Below are 21798 nucleotides of genomic sequence, written 5' to 3'. Positions count from 1 at the left end.
GTGGAGAGGGAGGTGGGAGGGGGGATCGGGATTGGGAATACATGTAAATCCATGGCTGATTCATATCAATGTATGACAAAACCCACTGGAAAAAAAAATTTAAAAAAAAATTAATTAATTTTTTGGCTGTGCTAATTTAATTTTTTTTCTTTGCTGCCCGCAGGCTTGCAGCGAGTGGGGACTACTCTCCAGCCGCGGTGTGTGGGCTTCTCACTGCGGTGGCTTCTCTCATAGTGGAGCACAGGTTCTAGGCTGAGTGAGCTTCGTTAGTTGCAGCGTCCGGGCTCTAGAGCGCAGGCTCACTGGTCGTGGTGCAGGGGCTCAGTTGCCCTGGGGCATGTGGGATCTTCCTAGGCAAGGAAACAAACCTGTGTCTCCTGCATTGGCTGGTGGATTCTTAACCACTGGGCTGTGAGAGAAATCTTATAGCTGGGAATTTAAGTCTCATAAAATTACAGTGAGAGCCACTGCCATTTTCCTATACCAAGCTTCTCTGGGATGGTCATAGGATGTGTCTATAATGAACACAAAATCTATTCCCATCCTTCCTGGAGAGAAACAGGATATGACAGGGCTGCTTCCCCCATCAGACTATGGACCGTTTGAGGGTGAGAATGGTAATTTTTAATCCCTCATGGAGTCAAAAATAATGCCTATTTTATGACAGAGGATGGGATGGTTGGATGGCATCATCGACTCGATGGACGTGAGTTTGAGCAAGCCCTGGGAGTTGGTGATGGACAGGGAAGCCTGGTGTGCTGCAGTCCATGGGGTCACAAAGAGTCAGACATGACTGAGCGACTGAACTGAACTGATTAGTAGCTAGTGATAAAGAATCACCTGCCAATGCAGGAAACATGGGTTTGAGCCTGGATTCGGGAAGATCCCCTAAAGGAAATGGCAACCCACCCCAGTATTCTTGGCGGGAGAACCCAATGGACAGAGGAGACTGGCTGGCTATAGTCCATGGGGTCACAGAGTTGGACACGACTCAGGGGCTGAAAACACACACACACACACATTCAGTAAATGTTCACTAAACAAATGAATGTTCTGGGCCCTGTGCTGTTAGATTTGAGAAAAAAAAAAAACACACCAATGTCTGAAACCTCCCATTTCTCTGATTCACCAAACAACTGAATGATTTCTACATGTCAGAAAGTGTGCTAGACCCTTTTTCACATGGGATGTGATTTATTTAATACTCAGTGTGAGTTTATTGGCAGGTAATATGGCATCCCGCTCTATAGATTTTTGAAAATAAAGTTCAGCCCCTTCAGTAAGCTGAGTGAGTGGGATGTGCCCCTGCACCTTCTGGTTCCAAGCTCTGTGCTCTTTCCCAGACAGCCTCCTCTCAGTTTGATCAGACCTCTGAGCTGAGTCCAGGGTCTTCTCTCTCACCTGGGCCTCCCTGCCTGGAAAAGAATTGCATAGACAGGAGACTGAGCAGAAGGCGGTGGGGGAGGAGGCTGGCTGGGTGAGATGAGATGTCACCTTGCTGGTGGGAGTCAGGGCTCCTCAGCCTTTGGGTCTGGAAGCATGTCCTGACTCAGTGGAACTCAGCCGACTAGGGCCATTTAGCCAATTGTAGTCTGACTGTGGTCTTCCGCATTAAACTTAATTGCCTGCAAACATCTAAACCAGAGTGACGCTCACTGTTTTGCCATCATTTGGTTAAAATACATTTTTACCAAAGTGCAGTCAACAAGAAAAACCATGAACTGACAGTACCCTGCATCTCTTCCCTTGCTTTCTCGTGCTGTGACGGGCGTGGCCGCGGTAGGTGGGTTGGCGAGAAGGGAGTTCAAGGCCAGAGTCCACACGAGGTCTTGCGTTGTGGGCCCCACCTGGGCTGTGGGGATGGGGGGCGACCGAGTCTGCTGTCTCTGGAGGGTAGAGGCGAGAAGACCCCCTGAGACTTCACGGTGGATGTTACATAAAGGAGATGAAGAGACTAGGAATGCTACCCCAAAGAGAAGCACAAGGAGGCCTGTTGGTTAGGCAGAGAGAGCCCAGATTTAGGGTCAAAGCAGCTGCGGAGTTCCTGAGCCCTCCACTCCACGTGCTGTCTTAAGGGACTCTGGATGCTGTCGAACATCTCCAAGCCTTGATTTTTCCCCCCGTTTTTAAAAAGCAGTTTACTTTTGCCTCGCCAACCATCCTGGGTACAATTGAGATCAGCTGCTGTACTCTTTAAATAAAGTTCCCACGTAAATAGCACATGCTGAGATGATTCCTCTCCACCCAGAGGCTGATGCTGAGAGTGAACAGAAATCTGGGTCGGAACCAAAGAGCAGCAGTGTGGCTCCTTAGGGTCCCTGGTTCCCAAGAAACTGCAATTTCACCGAACCTCATGTTCCGCAAGGTGTCAGGGCAGAGGCATGGCAAGAACTGAGAGGCTGGGAGGCAGGCTGGCTTCATGCAGTCAGAGGGAGTCCTGCACTTAGAAGGGCCCCATGCTTGGCCTGGTGTCATTTTGAAGTCCTCAATAATTTTTAAGCAAGGTACCCTGCATTTCCACTTTGCATGAGGCCCCACAAATTTATGTAGCCAGTCTCATTGTGAGGATATTCCTCACTGGATGTCAACAGTAGTTGAAAGTAGAAAGGAAACAAGTAGGTACAAGGGTAGACAATTAGTTGGGCTGTGACATAAAGCAGAAAGTTTTCCAACTCAAAAAATTGTATAAGTTATAAGCTGACATAAAATCGTAAACTTAGACAGGCCTTCCAAAACCACTTCATCCAGTCTTCTGCCTTTTACCAAGGATGAGCCAGTTCTTAAGATGGATCAAACAGTACCTACAGTTTTGCTTTTCTTCAAGAACAAAGGACCCACCTTTTTCTTTAGGATGATTTGGGGGCAATACTACTTATGGACTAGTCTAATTTTCTCTACAAGCCCAGTGCAGCCTAAAGAAACTCTAATTCTCAAAACATTTTGAGAAATGTTTTGTCCTCATGATCTCATTTGATCCTCAAAGCCCTTTATGCCAGTGTTCAAGAAACATGAATTGAGCATGAAAAGAGGTCAGGCACAATCCTAAATCCTAAATACTAGAGTTAGAACTGCTGACAGGACAGGTCCCCACTCTTGCCCCTGACTCCTGACCCCACGTCTTATGGGATCAGGAACCAGATTCCACAGGTCTGTAGACAGAAGTTTGCCCCAGAATGGACCATACCCAGAATCTATGCTTGCTTTGATGATAACATTTGAGACTTTCTGAGTTTATGTTGAGATGATGTTTTCATCTTAGAGGGTTTCCCTGGTGGCTCAGACTGTAAAGAATCTGCGTGCGATGCAGGAGACCCGGGTCCATCCCTGGGTCAGGAAGATTCCCAGGCAGAAGGAATGGCCCCACTCCAGTATTCATGCCTGGGAAATCCCATAAGCAGTGGAGCCTGGTGGGCTGCACTCCATGGGGTCACAAAGTCAGACATAACTGAGTGGCTAACACTTTCACTACTTTTTGGTCTTAGAATCAGTACTGAAATAGGCTAAGACATTTGGGGATATTGGGATAGGGTAACTATATTTTGCACATGGGACAGACATGAATTTGGGGGAGTCAGAAGGTGGCAGACTCTACTGGGTTGAATGTTGTTGCTTATCACTAGTTGTGTCTGCCTCTTTTGTGACCCCCACGGACTATAGCCCAGCAGGCTCTTCTGTCCATGGGATTTTCCAGGCAAGAATATTATAATGGGTTGCCATTTCCTTCTCAAGGGGATCTTCCCAACCCAGGGATTGAACCTGTGTCTCCTGCATTGGCAGGCAGATTCTTTACCACTGAGCCTCCTGGGAAGCTCCACTGGGTTGAGTAAAGCTCCCTAAAATTCCTGTCCTTCCAGAAGCTCAGAATATGACCTTATTTGGAAATGAGATCATTGCAAGTGAAATTAGTTAAGATGAGGTCTTACAGAACAGAGTGAGCCCTCAAGCCAATATGCCTGGTGTCCCTGTAAGAAGAAGAGAAGAGACATACCAAGGCTAATACCTTTGCAGGCATGTGAAGATGGAGGTAGGCATTGGAGTGATATATCCTACAAGCCCAGGGAAGCCAAGATTGTTAACAACCACCTAAAGTTAAGGGAGAAGCAAGAAGCAGACTGTTCCTCAGAGAGCCCAGAAGGAACCAACCCTGCCTACACTTGATTACAGGCTTCTGACCTCCAGAACTATGAGAGAAGAAAGCTCTATTGTCTTAAAGTGGTACTTTGTTATGGCAACCCGAAGAAACTAATACAGGTGGGGATTTCCCTGGTGGTCCCCAGTGGCTAAGAGGCCAGGTTCCCAATGCAGGGGGCCCAGGTTCGATCCCTGATCAGGAAACTAGATCTGGCATGATATAACTAAAGGATCCTGCATGCTGCAACTAAGACCCGGTGTAGCCAAATAAATAAAATAAATTAATTAATTAAAAAAAAACCTGATACAGGTGACTTGGCCAGTAACACACAGTGGGAAAATGCCACAAAATGGACTGAAACATACCGGTTCTCTTTAGTCATGTGTCAGCATCGTACAGGACGAGGCAGGCAGTGTCAAATCCTAGCTCCACGAGTCACCTGTTAACCTTGGTTAAGGTGCACCGCAATTCAACCACTTGTAAAAATGTGGATACATGGAGTCCCCGTCTCCCAGAGATGTAAGGATTACATATACAAACTTTTAAATGGTGCCTCATACAGAGTCGGGGCTTGGTTTTGTGGTCATCGTTATCATGTTTCCTTGGGCAGATTTTGAGCCCCATGATAGGAACCTAGAGTCTTGTTTTATTCATGCTGGTGTCCTCGGTGCTTAGCCATGACCTTGGCACAGGGTAAGAACTCAAAAGAGGTGTGTCGAGTTGTATTAGAGTCTGCTAATAATGGTTCTCTTAGTTCCAATGGGTGAGAGAGTGGAGTGAGCCCAAAGTGGGGCTCCCCTCTTGAAGTCAGTCTTCTGGGGGCCACTTCTCTGCAAGTCATGTCAGAGGCAGTGACTCCGTATGCCAGGGGGATGGTACATCACCAGCTCAGCAAGACACTGCTCTCCGCAGAACTGCCCCTACCTAGAGCCTATCATTTCTAATGGACTAAAGGAGCTGGTACCTTTAAATTCCACAGAAAGGGAAGAAAAAGCACTTTAGTTTCAGTCCGTGTTCTCCATTAGACACCCTTCAGGTGTTAGCAATATTATGCCACAATTTCATTATCCATTAAAGCCAGGTAATAATAAGTACACAAAGGTATTTGGAGCCTATTGATGTTAATGAAAGAGATCAATCTAATTCAGAATGTGTGTGTGGAGAGCTCCTTGGAGATGGAATAGGCCCCAAGGTTAGCCTCTAATTGCCTCCTTGATGGTAGACCCCACCAGTACTCAATTTTGCATGACCGTCTTTATGACATAGTTGGAATTTTGACGCCCAGACTCACGCTTCATACAGAAGCCCATTTTCCTCCTCTCCCAAGCCCCTCCCAACATTCCCAATTCAGAAAGAATGGGAAAGTTGCTGCCACTGAAGTAAGATCCTTGCGCAAGAGGGAGAGCTTCTTGGATCTAGACCATGGGTCGAGTTGGTTTAGCAGAAAGTCCATGATTCCCGGATTACTCAAATGACCCTGGAGGGTTTCTAGGGGTCCAAATTCTCTCTTTCTCTCGCTTTCTCTCTGGAGTGACCTGTAGAGCTTAGAAGGATCTTCTATCAAGTTTATGAGTGGCATTCAGTCAATATCTCAACAAAATTAATCTACTCTAATCTAAAAACGAAAATTACATCTGAAAAATAGGATATATGAGGCATATTTCTTTCACAAACGCCCCTCTTCATTTTTCTAGGAGTCCGCTGTAGGTTCCCCAATTCCTGCTCACATGAGCATTTACTCCATGAGAGGATATCTGGGGTCGGGGCTCACTCTAGTTCCCACAACTGTCTGCCAGTTTCCATCCAATGCGTGCATGCTAAGTCACTTCAGTCATGTCCAACTTTTTGCAACCCCATGAACTGTAGCCTGCAGAGTCCTATGTCCAAGAATATTGAAGTGGGTTGCCATGTCCTCCTCCAGGGGATCTTCCTGACTCAGGGGTCAAACTGGCCTCTCTTATGTCTCCTGCGTTGGCAGACGGGTACTTTATCACTAGCACCACTTGGGAAGCCCTTGCATCCAGTAAGAGTTCTCAGGTACCATTTCTACCTCCTCACACTTCTACCGTCATCCTTTAGAAAACAAAAAGGAAACAAAACACTGCTAGACACGGGCTTCCCTGGTGGCTCAGTGGTAAAGAATCCACCTGCCAATGCAGGAGACACAGGTTTGATCCCCGGTCTGGGGAGATACCACATGCCACAGAGCAACGAGGCCCATTCACCACAACTGTTGAAATGTGCTTTAGAGCCCATGAGTTGCAACTTCAGGAGCCCGAGCACCCTAGAGCCTGTGCTCCACAACAAGAGAAGCCACAGCAATGAGAAGCCCAAGCGCACACCAACCAGAGTAGCAGCCATGCAGCAACAAAGACCCATAAAGCAGCAACGAAGCACAGCCATAAATAAATAAATTAAATTACTTTTAAAAAAAGCACTGCCGTACAGAAATTGAATGCTCATCCTGTTTCTGGGAACCAGCGCCTCCAACAGTGTATTGAAGGAAGCCTCCCCTCCCGTGGCCACTGGCTCGGGCACCAGGCTGCACACAGATGTGCCTCTTCTGCTCTGGGCTCCCTGTGGAATGCAGCCTGACTCCAAGGAGTCAGCAGTGCTCTCTGATCAACAATACATGTCCTGGAGCCACAGATACGATTGCACGTTAGCAGGAACCAACCGGCACCCGGAGCATTTGATTCAGTGTCAGCGGCAGCGTGTACATCAGGCCCAGGCAGAACATGTATTTATATCTTTGTTCCTCCTTCTGCCGTATCTGTCCCCAACCCCGTGCTGGGCAGCCTGGATGGGGACATAGCAGGTGATTAGATTAAGAGGAAGCTGGCCTTTTACTGTCAGGACCCTGGTGGGTTCTGGGCAGGAAACTGGGCTCTGAATTTCACATCATTGCCTAAAGGTTGTTGAAGGACACCAGAGTGACTTGACTGCTCAATTCAGAGTTGGATGTCTGGCACGGAGTAAGAGGACATGAGCCATCACTGTGCACACAGTGGGAACCGGGGAGCCGCGGAGGCTGAGAGAGGTCAAGGGGGCAAGGAACAGACCTGGAGAGTCACTCAGCCTACTTTGTCTTCCAGAGTTGCAGGACTTCCTGAATCCGGCTCCCTGCCTCACCAAGATCTGTGACTCTTCTCAGGATTCTACTCCCCAGGACCAGGGAGGAAGGAAGTTCAGTTCAGTTCAGTCACTCAGTCGTGTCTGACTCTTTGCGACCCCATGAATCACAGCACACCAGGCCTCACGGTCCATCACCAACTCCCGGAGTCTACTCAAACTCATGTCCATTGAGTTGGTGATGCCACCCAACCATCTCATCCTCTGTCTCCCCCTTCTCCTCCTGCCCCCAATCCCTCCCAGCATCAGGGTCTTTTCCAATGAGTCAACTCTTCACATGAGGTGGTCAAAGTATTGGAGTTTCAGCTTCAGCATCAGTCCTTCCAATGAACACCCAGGACTGATCCCCTTTAGGATGGACTGGTTGGATCTCCCTGCAGTCCAAGGGACTCTCAAGAGTCTTCTCCAACACCACAGTTCAAAAGCATCAATTCTTCGGCACTCAGCTTTCTTCACAGTCTAACTCTCACATCCATATATGACCACTGGAAAAACCATAGCCTTGACTAGATAGACCTTTGTTGACAAAGTAATGTCTCTGCTTTTTAATATGCTATCTAGGTTGGTCAAAACTTTCTTTCCAAAGAGTAAGCGTCTTTTAATTTCATGGCTGCAATCACCATCAGCAATGATTTTGGAGCCCAAAAAATAAAGTCTCCCACTATTTCCACTGTTTCCCCATCTATTTGCCATGACGTGATGGGACCAGATGCCATGATCTTAGTTTTCTGAATGTTGAGCTTTAAGCCAACTTTTTCACTCTCCTCTTTCACCGTCCCCCAAATAACCTACCGTAGCCCCCATGGCAACAGAACCCTGGGAAAAGCTCCCAGAACAAGAAATCGGCTCACTGCCCTCTCCGCCTGCCTTCAGCGTAAACCCTGAATGGAGAAGAAGCATGGCAGGGAAGACAGCAAAGAAACACGGACCTGTTCCCTGGGATTCAGGGAAGCCTCTCCTCCCTTTAACAATATTTTATGCCTGTGTTCATCATATTTAAAATGGAGCTAGACACAGAAAAACTTGACCACCGTTGAGAAGATGATATTTAGGGTAGAGGGTGACATGTAACTACAAATAGCGGCTGCTCTATGGAGAGAGAGGGGGCGAGTGTGTGTGTGTGCGCACTCCCACCCTCTGGTTTACCTGCCCCGTCTCCGTCTTTGTTTTTCTCCTCCGTGCGGTGTAGGTAATGGTGTGTGCAGTGTTCTCCGGAGTGCTTGGTAGGTGACTGTGTTCCACCTTGCACGTGCTACTCCCTCACATTTCCTTTTAATGCTCTCCATTATTCGGGCTGCATTAATAATGTTTGCAGGCTGATATCTTTAAAATTAATGAGGTGTTTACTCTGAGCCAAGAAACTCATTGAAATTAAAAAAGCTTTCTTTTTCCCCCCTCCCTTTCCCTCGGTAAAAAAGTGGACAAACAAGCCACAATGTAAGCTTTGCTAAAAAACCAAGTAGAAGAGGCAAGGACTCAAGCCCTACCAGGAAGGCCAAGGAAGGAGTGAATTGGGATTAGCTGGTGCCCAGCATTATACATCAGTCAGGTTCAAATCACAGCTGTATTTAAGAGGCCTTGTTTTAACAAGTGCTTTACTAGAAAACTGCATACCACACCTTTTAACCAATGGAGGGCTTCTGTACCCTCAATAATCGCTTCTTTCACCATCACCATCCTCCTTAGCAGGCAATTATTCATTGTAACCATAGCACCTTAGTGTAGTCTAATTTTTTCCTTCATTTTCAAAAGGTTTGTTTCTAGGAGAATTCAGCTGGGCTTAATCCTGACCTGTCTGTAGTCTCTAGCTTTCAATCAGATTACCTGGTCTGAAGGGCCCTCCCACCCTCCAGCTACCCCCATCACTAGCTGACTTTGTGCAGAAAAGCAGGGTTGAACACTAATGACAACTCTATTGGCTGCAGACACTTGCTGCAGACCACATGTCAGGGAGGTTTGCCGGGAGGGAAGGGGTGACGGTGCCCCTGGACTGCCAAGCAGCAGGCTTCACTGTCCTGCTCCCAGCTGCCCCCTCCAAGCACCTAGTGGACACATTTCCCCAGGAACAGTGCAGCCAGAAGCGTTTCTGGTGGCGCATCTGAGAAGTTTGGGTTCTTATTTGGTCCTTGCTGAGCAGTTGTACTTCTCAGATCTGGAAACCACCAATGGTCTCTGAGGATCCTGCTGGTGACAGGTTAGCTAATCCCTCAAGTTACTTAAGTTAATAATATGATAATTTTATGTATTTGCATCTGGAATGATTAATAATTTACTTAATGTCACACAAGACATTCATATTGAAGAGACATTTTTCTCCTAATTTTGGTTGCTGTTGTGTGTGGGTTTCTTTTTCTTTCTCAGTAGCAATTAGTAGTGAGAATGTTATATGTGCTGAAAGGCTTGAGGATTCCTGCTGCAGTGGCTGGTTCGGGGCTCTGAGTCCAAAAACCATCCTCTTTATATTCATGTATGGAATCGCTCCAGTAGGATCTACGGCTGAACCTCTGGTCTCAGATGCAAACAGATGTCTGGAGCCATCTGAATCAGCTGTGCTTAGGTGATATGAATGAGAAGATGCAGGAGAGCAGAGATTGCTCAGCCTGATAGGGAAGGTGAAAGACTGCAGAGAAGTGGGCAACAGGGACAGGAAGAGGGGTGCAACCTACATTGAACTGAATCTGTGCAAAATCTCCAGCGCTGTTCTGCAGGATGCGGTAGGTTGAGGACACAGAAAGAAGTTCCCACTCACTGTCATTCAAAAATGCCTTTTGGTCATGTGTAATGTCTTCTGTGCTCCTCAGGAAGGCCAGGTCTACATCTTCCACTGAAAATTACATAAACAGTTGATTTCCCATAGAAAAAGGCACCGAAGACAACCCACTTTTCTAATTCCCAATTCAAACCCTTCCTTTTTATTCTTGCTCCCATATGGACAGTCTTACTGAGATGGGGTTCAATATACCATTTTGAATTAGGGGTAATGATGAGGAACAAAAACTTTCTGGTCATGAAAAAAAAGCAGCTATGAACTTAGGGTTTGCACGCCATTGTCTATAGAATGAGAATTCTGTAACGTTCTCAATGGCATTGGAGGTCTAATATTGTGTTTTCAAACCAACAGCAGCAATGGGCCCTATCTCTGGGCACAATACTGTGGTTAGTCTGAATTGCAGCAGGAGCCAAATAACTGCAAGAAGATTTTTAGATTTATAAAAGGTCAGTTATGTGCAAAAATAAAATCAACTGAGGGACCACATAACATAATTTCACCTTTGTGCGCCCACCCAGCACAAGTGTGTTTGCCCACTAGCAGACTACACCTCTCATGACTTACCTGTGTGCAGAATGCTACTGAAGGTTAGGCTGCAATTCTGGACATCAAATGGAAAAGCATATGTCTCCAAATTGCATGCAGAGACCACTTGGATGGGCTTGGAGTGTTTAATGGTCCCAGATGAGTTCACATAGACATAGGGAAGGTCAGGTGATCTTTCAGTGTCCACACTGTGTGAAACACAAGAGATCTTGTGTTACAGAGTGAACTTTCATCATTCTAATACATAAACAGAACTGATTTTGAGATGGTAGTGAACATATATCATCCCAGACTAGCCCAGAAGTGCAAAGACTGAATCACATTTTCCATGAGACAGTCACCTGGCAAACGTGGGTTCAGCAATGGCAGCCTCATGAGTCAACTCACTTGCTACTGTTTAAACACAGACATAATCAATGGGTAGCATCAAGCATTAGCCATCAAACCTTTATCTTAAAGGGCTTCCCAGGTGGCACCTGTGGTAAAGAACTTGCTTGCCAATGCAGGAGATGGAAGAGATGCAGGTTCAGTCTCTGGGTTGGGAAGACACCCTGGAAGAGGGCATGGCAACCCACTCCAGTACTCTTGCATGGAGAATTCCATGGACAGAGGAGCCTGGTGGGCTACAGTCCATGGGATTGCAAAGATTCAGACACGACTGAAGGGACTTGGCATGCACGCACATACTGTATCTTAAATGATGTCAATCATGGTTTTGATACTGCTAACCTGAATGCTCCCAACAATACAGCTCTTCTTCAAGTTGAGAAACAAAAAATAGTAACAATGTCTGAAAGGAAGCAGCAACTGGCTTGAATATTCTAAGCAGTCTACAACTCACAGAAACACACCCCAACACACTTACTACTCATTTATGATGATATCAGGGGCCCAGATGGCACTCAGAGGTAGAGAGATCTCCCTAATCTCATCAAACATGCTGGAGTTCCAGGATAAAAACTCATCATCCCAAACCTGTAGCCAAAAAGAAAATGTCACAAAGAGGCAATGTCAGCCCCATCAAAGAACTGAAGAGGAATTTGGATGAGTAACTCAATTGATCAGCCTGTTGCTACTATCTGTTAGGGGAGAGGACTTCTCATCCAACTCCTAAAGATGTTTTCCCTAATGAGAAACAGCAGCCATATATCTTACTCAGATTCTAATAAATCAGGTCTGCTGCAGATGTAAGGAACTATAAAAGGAAAGATAATATCTATTCCTGGGACTTCCCTGGCAAAGCTTTCACTACAGGGGGCATGAGTTTGATCCCTGGTCAGGGAAATAAGATCTCACATGCCACATGGTGCAGCCAAAAAAAGGAAAAAAAAGATAATTATCTATTCTTTCAAATAATTACATTTTTCAGCAGATCAATTTCAGGAGTCCAGCATGCATAGAAGGAAAAAAAACAATCATTTACCTCACGATACCATACGCTTGTCTTTAATTTTTGATTCTGTGTATCCTGCAAAGCAAAAATTAAATACACAACAAATCTTATAGAATCAGTAAACCAAAGCCCAATTCAACAGCATGACAATTCAGAGGAAGACAACTGCATCCAAGTAAATAATGCTGACTTTAAAAACATTACCTTGACTCTTTAAGATCTGAGTATTCCCAGTTATTTATTACATACACCTGTCGCTATAAGTTTTACTGTATTATCTATGACAAAACGATGTTTTAACTGCACTTGACATGTTAAATGATTTGCTAATCTCTTTCCTACTTTAATAGTTACTCTGCCATTAATCAGACTAAAAGATGATATATAGTCATAGCCAATTCTGGACTAAAAAGATGAGACCAAACTCTTATCTGTAATTAAGATGTTATTCCTAATCTCTGAATGAGTATTATTGATATTTCAATTGCCATTGGCAGCCTTTCCTGTTGTTACCTTATGTTTGGATTTCTCTGCTTATAAAATAGCTTAATCCAAGTGAGGTATATTTTTGATGGTATAAATAGATGTGATTCCCCATTCTGCAATGAATCAGTGATTAAAAAAGCAAAGCCCCCCAAAACAAAAAAAAATCCTCTTCATTAAATTTTTTTTCATATTGAATCTAGTAAAAAAACAAAAACATTGTATAGTTACTAGGTTCTTAGGGATTAAAAGAAAAGGAGTATTTTATACCACATACAAACATTAACTCAAAATGGATCATAAACCTAAACATAAGAGCTAAAACTACAAAACTCTTACAACAAAACATAGGAGTAAATCTTTGAATTAGGCAATAATTTCTTAGATAAGGCACCATAAGCACAAGCAACAAAAGAAGAAGTAAATGGCACTTCATCAAAATTTAAAAATTTTGTGCTTTAAAGTCAAATGACAGGAAGTCAATGACAATCCATAGTGTGGGAGAAAATACTTGCAAATCACATAGCTAGTAAGAGGTTTGTATCTAGAATATATAAAGAACTCTTACAACTCAACAATAAAAAGATAAGTAGCCCAAATTTAAAACAAGCATCAAAGAATGTAACGTAGTGAGAAGGCAACTCATGGAATGTGGGAAAATATTTGTGGATCGTGTATCTGGTAAAGGGTTATTATCCTGAATATTAAAGAACTTTTACAACTCAAAACCAAAATCCTTATTTAAGAATGGACAAAAGACTTGAACAGACATTTGTACAAAGTAGATATTCAAATGCCAATAAACACATGAAAATATGCTCAGCATCATGGCTATGGACCAAACTGTGTTCTTCCAAAATTCATATGTGGCTGTATTTGGAGATAGGACTTTTAGGAGATAACTAAGGTGAGGTTGCAAGGGTGGGCCCTCATCCAATAGGATTGCTGGCCTTAGAAAAAGAGGAAGAGAGAATGATCTCTCTTTCTCCTCCATATGAAGACACAGTGAGAAGGCAGCCATCTGCAAGCTCGAAAGACAGCTCTTACTAGGAACCAAATTGGCCAGAACTTTGATCTTGAACTTCCCAGAATCCAGAACTGTGAGAAATAAATTCCTGTTGTTTCAGTCACCATGTCTACGCTATTTGTTATGGCAGTCAGAGTCAGAGTTGGCTTATATAATCTCTAATCACTAGGGAAATACAAATCAAAACCCATAATGAAATACCATTTCACTCTCATTAGGATGGCTAGTTTTTTTTTAAGCAGAAAATAAGCGTTGGTGAGGATAATTGGAATTCTTGTGCACTATTGTTGGGAATGTAAAATGGTGCAGCTGCTATGGAAAACAGTGTGGCTGTTCCTAAAAACTTAAAAATAGAACTACTACATGGTCCAGCAATTCCACTCCTTGGCATTTACCCAAAAGGACTGAAAACAAGGACTCGGACATTTGTACACCCATGCTCACAGCAGCATTATTCACAGTAGCTAAGGGGTGGAAGCAACCCAAGTATCCATCAATAGAGGAATGGATGAACAAAATGTGGTGTATACATACAATGCAATATTACTCAGTCTTTAAAAGAAGGGAAGTTTTGACACATGCTACAATATGGATGAAACTTTATGCTAAGTCACAAAGTAAGCCAGTCACAGAAGGACAAGGTGATTCCACTACACACTAAGTCTAGGTACTTAAACCAGTCAAATTCAGAGAGAGAGAGAGTAGAATGATGGTTGCCAGGGCTGGGAAATTGGGAGTCAGTGTTTAATGGGTATAGAGTTTCAATTTTGGAAGATGAAGAGTGCTGGAGAGGGACAGTGGTGATCATTGCACAGCAATGAGCATGTACTTAATGTCATTGAACTGTACACTTAAAAAATGGTTAAGATGGTATATTTTATATTATGTGTATTTTACCACAGCAAAAATAATTTAGGGACTTGGCTAAAAGTCTAGTGATTAAGACTCCGAACTTCCAATGCAGGAGGTATGGGTTTGAATGATCAGGGAACTAAGATCCCACATGCTGTGTGGCCAAAAAAATTTTTTTTAATGACTACTCAATATTCTGTAATAACCTAAATGGGAAAAGAATCTGAAAAAGAATAGGTATGTATATGTATAACTGAATCATTTTGCTGTATACCCGAAACTAATACAATATTGTAAATCAACTATAGTCCAATACAAATTTAAAAAAAAATGAGCAAAGGACCTGAAGAGATATTTATCCAAAAGAGATATATAAATGTGGCCAATTAGCACTTGAAAAGATGCTCAACATCATTAGTTATTAGGGAACTGCAAATCAAAACCACAATGAGATACCACTCTACCCACTAGGATGAATAAAATTAAAATAACAACTGTTAGGAGGAATGGTGAAAATTGGAGCCCTCATACATTGTTAGTGGGATTTTAAAATTGTGCAGCCACTTTGCAAAACAGTATGGTAGTTCCTTAAAATGTTAAATATAGAGTTACCATATGACCTAGGAATTGCACTCCTAAGTGAACAATCAAGAGACTTGAAAAACAAGTCCACACACTCAAAAAAACCTGTACAGATTAAAAAAAAAGCAAACCAATACAGGAATGTTCACAGCAGTTAAAAAGTAAAAATAAGCCAACGCCCATCAGCTGATGAACGGGTAAACAAAATGAGCATATATCCATCCAACAGAATATTTTCCAGCACTAAAGAAAGTAATGAAATATGATATATGCTATGATATAGATGAACCTTGAAGACATTATGCTAAATGAAAGAATTCAGTCACAAGAGGCCATTTATTGTAATATACCATTTATATGAAATGTCTAGAATAGGCAGATCTATAGAGGCAAAAATTATATTAGTGTTTGCCTAGGGCTGGTGGGGATGGGATGCAGGATGTGACTGCTAACGGTATGAAGGCTCTTTTTGAAGTGATAAAATGCTCTGAAATTAGATAGTGGTGATGGTTGCACAACTCTGTGAATATACTAAAACCACTGAATTGTATACTTTAAATAGATGAATTTTGTAGTTGGGTTATACATCAATAGAGCTGCCATTTTAAAAATGTATTAATAGAGAAAAAGGAAACCATTTTTGAAAACACTTCCAGGGAATGTATAAGTGAGAAGGCTGATACAGACTACAGATAATCCATTTCTTCCCATGGGCTTCCCTGATAGCTCAGTTGGTAAAGAATCTGCCTGCAACGCAGGAGACCCTAGTTTGATTCCTGGGTCAGGTAGATCCCCTGGAGACAGGATAGGGTACCCACTCCAGTATTCTTGGACTTCCTTTGTGCTGGTAAAGAAGTCACCTGCAATTCAGGAGACCTGGGTTTGATCCCTGGGTTGGGAAGGTCCCCTGGAGAGAAGGGAAAGGCTACCCACTCCAGTATTCTGCTGGAGAATTCCATGAACTGTATAGTCCATGGGGTCGCAAAGGATTGGACACAACTGAGCAACTCTTTCACTTTCATAATCCATCATTAAAAGTTGCATCATTCAAAGAGAATAGAGATATGGAAAATCCAAGATGAAAATATGTAAAATAAGATGTGAAATGCTCCTCCTGCTGATTTTGGTTCAAAAGTAAAGAGTCATTTAAGTAACCTCTGTACTTCTGTAATGTTAAGTATAAGACCAATTTCAGTAAAACAATGGAGCTGGGGAGTTATGACATGAAAGCAAATAACAGGTCCATTCTTTAGAACAAGATACATTAAATTAATTATTCAGTGAATTATCCAACCACATCAAAAATATATGAGGTTCGTGCATAGGGTCAAGACTACCAGTGTCCTCAATCCAGGTTGGGTGGGGCTAGGGAGGTGCCACTGGTATTTGCTCTTTGGAGGGGGTGCACCCGGAATTGTGCAGAACTCAGTACTGTACAGGTGTACACGGGGGGTGGCATAGTTTGAAAGAGAAACAATAAACTTTTAAAGTTCCCCCTTTCTGCAATCAAGAAAGCAAGTTGTTATTGCATAAATATTTCTAGGTACCTTGAGAAAAAAAGGATGGTTCACAGATAGAATAACCATGTTATAATTGTTCAACAAAGGCTAGCCTGAGTGAACTTGCTCTACAGATTTTTATGAACTTCAAACAGATACTTGGGAAAGGCAGGTTTTAAGATGGTATACAGTTGCCCCTCAGTATCCATGGGGGATTGGCTCCAGAGGCTCCAAAACCTTCTTGGTTACCAAAATCTACAGATACTCAACTTCCTTATGTATAAAATGGAGAAGTATTTGCATATAACCTACACACATTCTCCTGTATTCTTTAAATTATCTCTGTGCTATAATGTGCTTATTTACTTTGGTTGTGTCTGACTCTTGTAGCCCGCCAGGTTCCTCTGTCCATGAGATTCTCCAGGCAAGAATACTGGTGTGGGTTGCCATGCCCTCCTCCAGGGGATCTTCCCAACCCAGGGATTGAACCCACATCTCTTGTGTCTCCTGCATTGGCAGTGGGTTCTTTACCACTAGCACCATCTGGGAAGCCCAAATCATCTCTAGAATACTCATAATTACCCAATACAGTATAAATGCCATGTAAATAGTTGTCAGCGCATGGCAGGCAAATTCAAGTTTTATTTGTTGGCACTTTCTGGAATTTAAAAAATATATATATTTTTGGTCTTAATAGTTAGGACTCCATGCTTTCACTTCGGAGGACCCACGTTCAATCCCTGTCAGGGAACTAAGATCCACAAGCTGCTGGGCATGGCTAAATAAATAAATAAATAAAATATTTTTGATGCAGAGTTGGTTCAATCCACAAATATCTGCAATCTCCAAAGATATGGAGGACTGATGGTACAAAGTGAAAACACTGAATTCACAGTATTTCCCCGAGAAACAGCTTGGAAGAGGGACAGAGGGGACTCCCAGCCAATATCAGCTCTGTGGGGCTCAGGGCAGGGAGCTTACCTGTGGCCAAAGAACCAAAATATAAAACAGAAGCAACATTGAAACAAATTCAGTAAAGACTTAAAAAAATAAGACCTCTAGTGAGAACCCCTGATTGGGTGACACTTCTTTCTTCCAAGGTCCACTGGCTGAGACAGCCTGAAATAGATCATGTCTCACCCACTAAAGCACAAAAAGACTCCCCCCTAGGCTTAGTTGCTTCCCAGGTGGCTCAGTCGTAAAGAATCCACCTGCCGATGCAGGAGACACTGGTTTGATCCCTGGGTTGGGAAGATCCCCTGGAGGAGGAAGTGGCAACCCACTCCAGTATTCTTGCTGAGGGGCTTTCAAAGAGCTGGACACGACTGAGCGTCTGAGAGTATATAGGCTTAGTTCCAGTCAACGAGGGTCCCCTCGTCATAGGGAGAAAAAGTCCGAAATGTAGTTTCCATTATCAAGTAATACAGCTTTTCACTACTCTCTCCTAACAAATATCCTTTTACATCTATGAAGTGTCTGGACCAGTTTCTTCACCACTGTGCATCTTGCTGACTCAGTCATGTGGCTGGAGAGGAAGGTCTCTATATTCTAATGTTTCCTTCCCACTGTCATTGTATCCAGTTTGGTTCTTATTAACTGCCATGTTGATGCCTTTGCTTGTTTTTCTCTTCCTGCCCAGCCCTTTGTCATGTTACACATAACAATAGTGTTAATGATTTTTTCCCTAACATCTTAGAGGGGGTGTCTGGGAGGATTGGTTATTCAGCCCTAAAGAACACAACGTCAAAAAGAAGTTTGAGGCTAAAACTGAAGTCTTTCTTTTTTTTTTTTTTTGTCAAGAGAAACAAGTTTCTCAATGCCAGCTGGTGAACATAATTGGTTCTCTGGTGGCATTATTCACAGCTTTTCCCTCTGTGTATCTCTCTCTCTTTTTTTTCTTTAGATACCTTCCATCCTGCTTGTTAAAAGCAAAGGATATTTCAGAGAATTGGAATTCATTAGTCTTCCTAACAGAGGGAGTCTATTTAGATCTAAATTGGTGGTTAGCAAATATACAGATAATTCCCGCACATTCTTATTTATCTTTCCCAGTTCTGAAGACTATAGAAACAGATGCCTCAACGTCTGGCTGGGAGGCTCTAGTCAATGGACTGGAATACAAAGGTATCTGTGATTCGGAATTGACAAAACTCAATAGAAACAAATGGAAACTCTTCACTGTTGAGTAGATTATCTCTATAATCAGATTTCCCCAAGGTACTCATAATACCCAGAAATTCTAAGACGAGACTGTAGTCTTTCATGTAAATAAAACAGGAGGCAAAACATTGTAATGGAAGCGAGGTGCAGTGATGAAAGCTGAGCTGAGAGCTCTTCGCTCTAAACAAAAGTTGCCAGCAGTTCAGCTGCCGGCAGACGCATCCAGCAAGTTATCTATTCACATTGGGAGTGTCCTTGTCTGAGCAGGATCTCTGAGCGATTTTCATCAAGTTCTTCAAATCAGTCATGCCTCTGGAAGGAACCTTAGGATCAGCCCACCTGAATGTAATATAGACATTTGCAAGGCATATTAGACTAAGTCATTCGTAAAGATGATTCTAGAATTGAATTCACATATTCTAATTAACTGATTAGGCAAATATCTACATAGCTAGCTTTGAAGGAAGATGTGTGTGTGTGTGTGTGTGTGTGTGTGTGAAGTCGCTTCAGTCATTTCCAACTCTTTGCAACCCTATGGACTGTAGCCCACCAGGCTCCTCTGTCCATGGGATTCTCCAGGCAAGAATACTAGAGTGGGTTGCCATGCCCTTCTCCAGGGGATCTTCCTGACCCAGGGATTGAACTGGCATCTCTTATGTCTCCTGCATTGGCAGGCAGGCTCTTTACCACTGAGCCAGCTGGGAAGCCCGAAGTAAGATATACTGTCCTGAATATTGTGGTAAATAGGATCATGAGTTAGAAAACCCTTCCCTCCAGTAGCTATTTTTAAATAGTGTTTCTTTTATTATTATTATTGATATAGGTTATATTTAAAACCTTTATTGAATTTGCTACAATATTGCTTCTGTTCTATGTCTTTTTTGGCCATGAGGCATGTGGATCTTAGCTCCCCCAGGAATTGAACTGGCACCCCCTGCATTGGAAGGTGAAGTCTTAACCACTGGATCACCAGGGAAGTCCCTCACGTAGCTATTAATACATTAGAGTATGAGATATGGCTTGCCAGATGACTCAGTGATAAAGAATCTGCCTGCCATGCTGGAGATTGAGGTTCAATCCCTGGGTTGATGAGATCCCCTGGAGAAGGAAATGGCAACCCACTCCAGTGTTCTTGCCTGGAAAATTCCATGGACAGAGGAGCCTGGTGGGCTGCAGTTCATGGGGTCGCAAAGAGTTGGACACGACTTAGTGACTAAACAACAGCACAGCAAGTGTCATTTTAACATTCAACTACGTGCATGAAGAAGTATACATACTTCATTGTATTCAAAGGAAGGAGACATTGCTGCCAGAGTGCAGAACTGAGTAAAATTTCTTTTAGGAGCTGAGATTTGAGGGCTATAATCTTTTGTACATGGAGAATGATAAAGGAGACACATTTAGTTGAGGAAACAGCAGAATGAACAGCATACAGGCAGGACCCAATAATTTCAGGTTCATTGTAACATTGAGTGCACGTAGAAGATAAAGTCAAGACAGGAGATAGGGATGAAACTAGAGGGATGGAATGTAAGATTTTTCCATATTTCAGAAGACAAGTTTTCCATATCCAATAAAATGATACGTCTAACATATAGTGTATTTGACAACAGTGGAGAAAAGCATTATCTTTGAAAAAATAATAGTGTTCTCCTTACCTATCATAATGGATATGATTTTGTTTTCTCTTATTAGGGTAGGAAGAGTTAGACCAAAATTTCCAATTCGATATCTTCAACTAGTTCAGACACATGAAAGATTAAAAAAAAACACTATTTCAAAATATATTAATAATTCTCATCTCTTGGTGTGATTGTCATGTAAGCGATCTAAAACCGTCAGTTGTCCTGAGGTATTGGGTAGGTAACAAGGAGTGGAGTGACATGAACTTTATTGGCTCGAAGCTTTGGCCCACAGGGCATTTCTTTGCACTTATGTGGACAGATTTGGATTTCAGATGTCATATGGGCAACTAAGCATTGCCAGACCAGAAGCTCCAAGTTCACTGTCATTGATGGAGTGATGCATTAAGTTCTTGCAGAGGCCTAGTGTTTTATAGTTTACAGAAATGATAATCTCAAGCTTTAAGGGTGTCAAATTATTTGGTGAATGTGAACTAATTTGTCCCGGTTTTCAGTAATTCTTTTGGTGATTATTGTTTTTTTGTAATAAAGACTAAACTTCTAAAAAAAACAAAACAAAACCTCAATTTGATATGGTTGTTCCAAGGGAAAATATTAATATAAAGACTTTACTTCTTTCCCTTATCTCCAAATAAACCTGTAAAGGAAAGTCTGAACAATTCTACTTTACCTTCATCAATATGAAGTCAGAAAGTAGAAGAACGAGGAGAGACCTATAAACCTGTCTTCATCTCTTACTCAAAGCTGATGTTATTCCTGTGTTGGAGTTTCATGTAACATAGTTCATATCATATCTTTTTCAAGTCATGCTTTTCCCATTGGACAATGTCCAATAAACAATACAGACATAAAAACCTACTGACAACTAAAGAGCAAGGACTAATATCTCTTAAGTAGGTGAAGATGCAGCCCCAGAAAATTGTCTCCAAAATTCTAGATCAACATCAAAATAGAAAAGAGATGTAAAGGAGTTTTCTATTGGAGCATTGTGTAAGACTATGTTGTGGAGAGTAAGAGTGGGCACTTTCTGCCATTGGATTAAAAAGTATTTTCTAGGATCCTGGATATAGTGCTTTTACTAGTGTGAGTGGGAAAGTAAAGCTGGGAAAAGTGAAACTGTTTGCTAAACGGGGCATTTTTTGTGTGTGCTCCATTAAATGCACCTGCTTATGAGGAAATAATGAGTAGGGGTTTATCTAAGCTAGGGGAAAATTATGCTAAAATAACTTACATCAGATAAAAAGTAATTTGAACCCTGTTATAACAGATAATTTATACTTTTACTTTAAACTATTTTCCATCAATTTCAATACCTGAATCTCAGTCAAAATATCAGTCTGTAATTCATAGCATAGCACTCAAATATTAACATAGAAAACCACCTCCATTAAAATAAAGAGAAATTATTGAATTATTTTAACAAAGTACATTAAAATAATAACATTGTATTGTAGGATACATTATGTATGCAAATGTAAAGGGAACAGGTACGTGGAATTTTACTGTTGCAAGTTTTGTATATTTTATATGAACTATAATAACATTAATTCTAAGTACATTATATTAAGTTAATGATGGG

The 21798-nt window shown here is 42.4% G+C and overlaps 1 protein-coding gene across 1 annotated transcript in view; it reads right to left on the bottom strand.

Moving 5' to 3' along the window:
* The window catches only part of HTR3B (5-hydroxytryptamine receptor 3B), a 40694-nt gene that overhangs the window by 4475 nt on the left and 14421 nt on the right, over positions 1–21798 (bottom strand). Inside the window, exons 3-6 of the mRNA XM_043482222.1 lie at positions 12004–12048; positions 11446–11555; positions 10599–10768; positions 9931–10088 (exon numbers count right to left, since the gene is read on the bottom strand). Of these exons, the coding sequence (XP_043338157.1) occupies positions 9931–10088; positions 10599–10768; positions 11446–11555; positions 12004–12048 (483 nt within the window). The remainder of the gene's footprint in view (positions 1–9930; positions 10089–10598; positions 10769–11445; positions 11556–12003; positions 12049–21798) is intronic.

The sequence above is a fragment of the Cervus canadensis genome, chromosome 11, assembly GCF_019320065.1.
Source record: "Cervus canadensis isolate Bull #8, Minnesota chromosome 11, ASM1932006v1, whole genome shotgun sequence".
Classification (NCBI taxonomy): Eukaryota; Metazoa; Chordata; class Mammalia; order Artiodactyla; family Cervidae; genus Cervus; species Cervus canadensis.
This window is presented reverse-complemented; position numbering and strand designations above follow the sequence as displayed.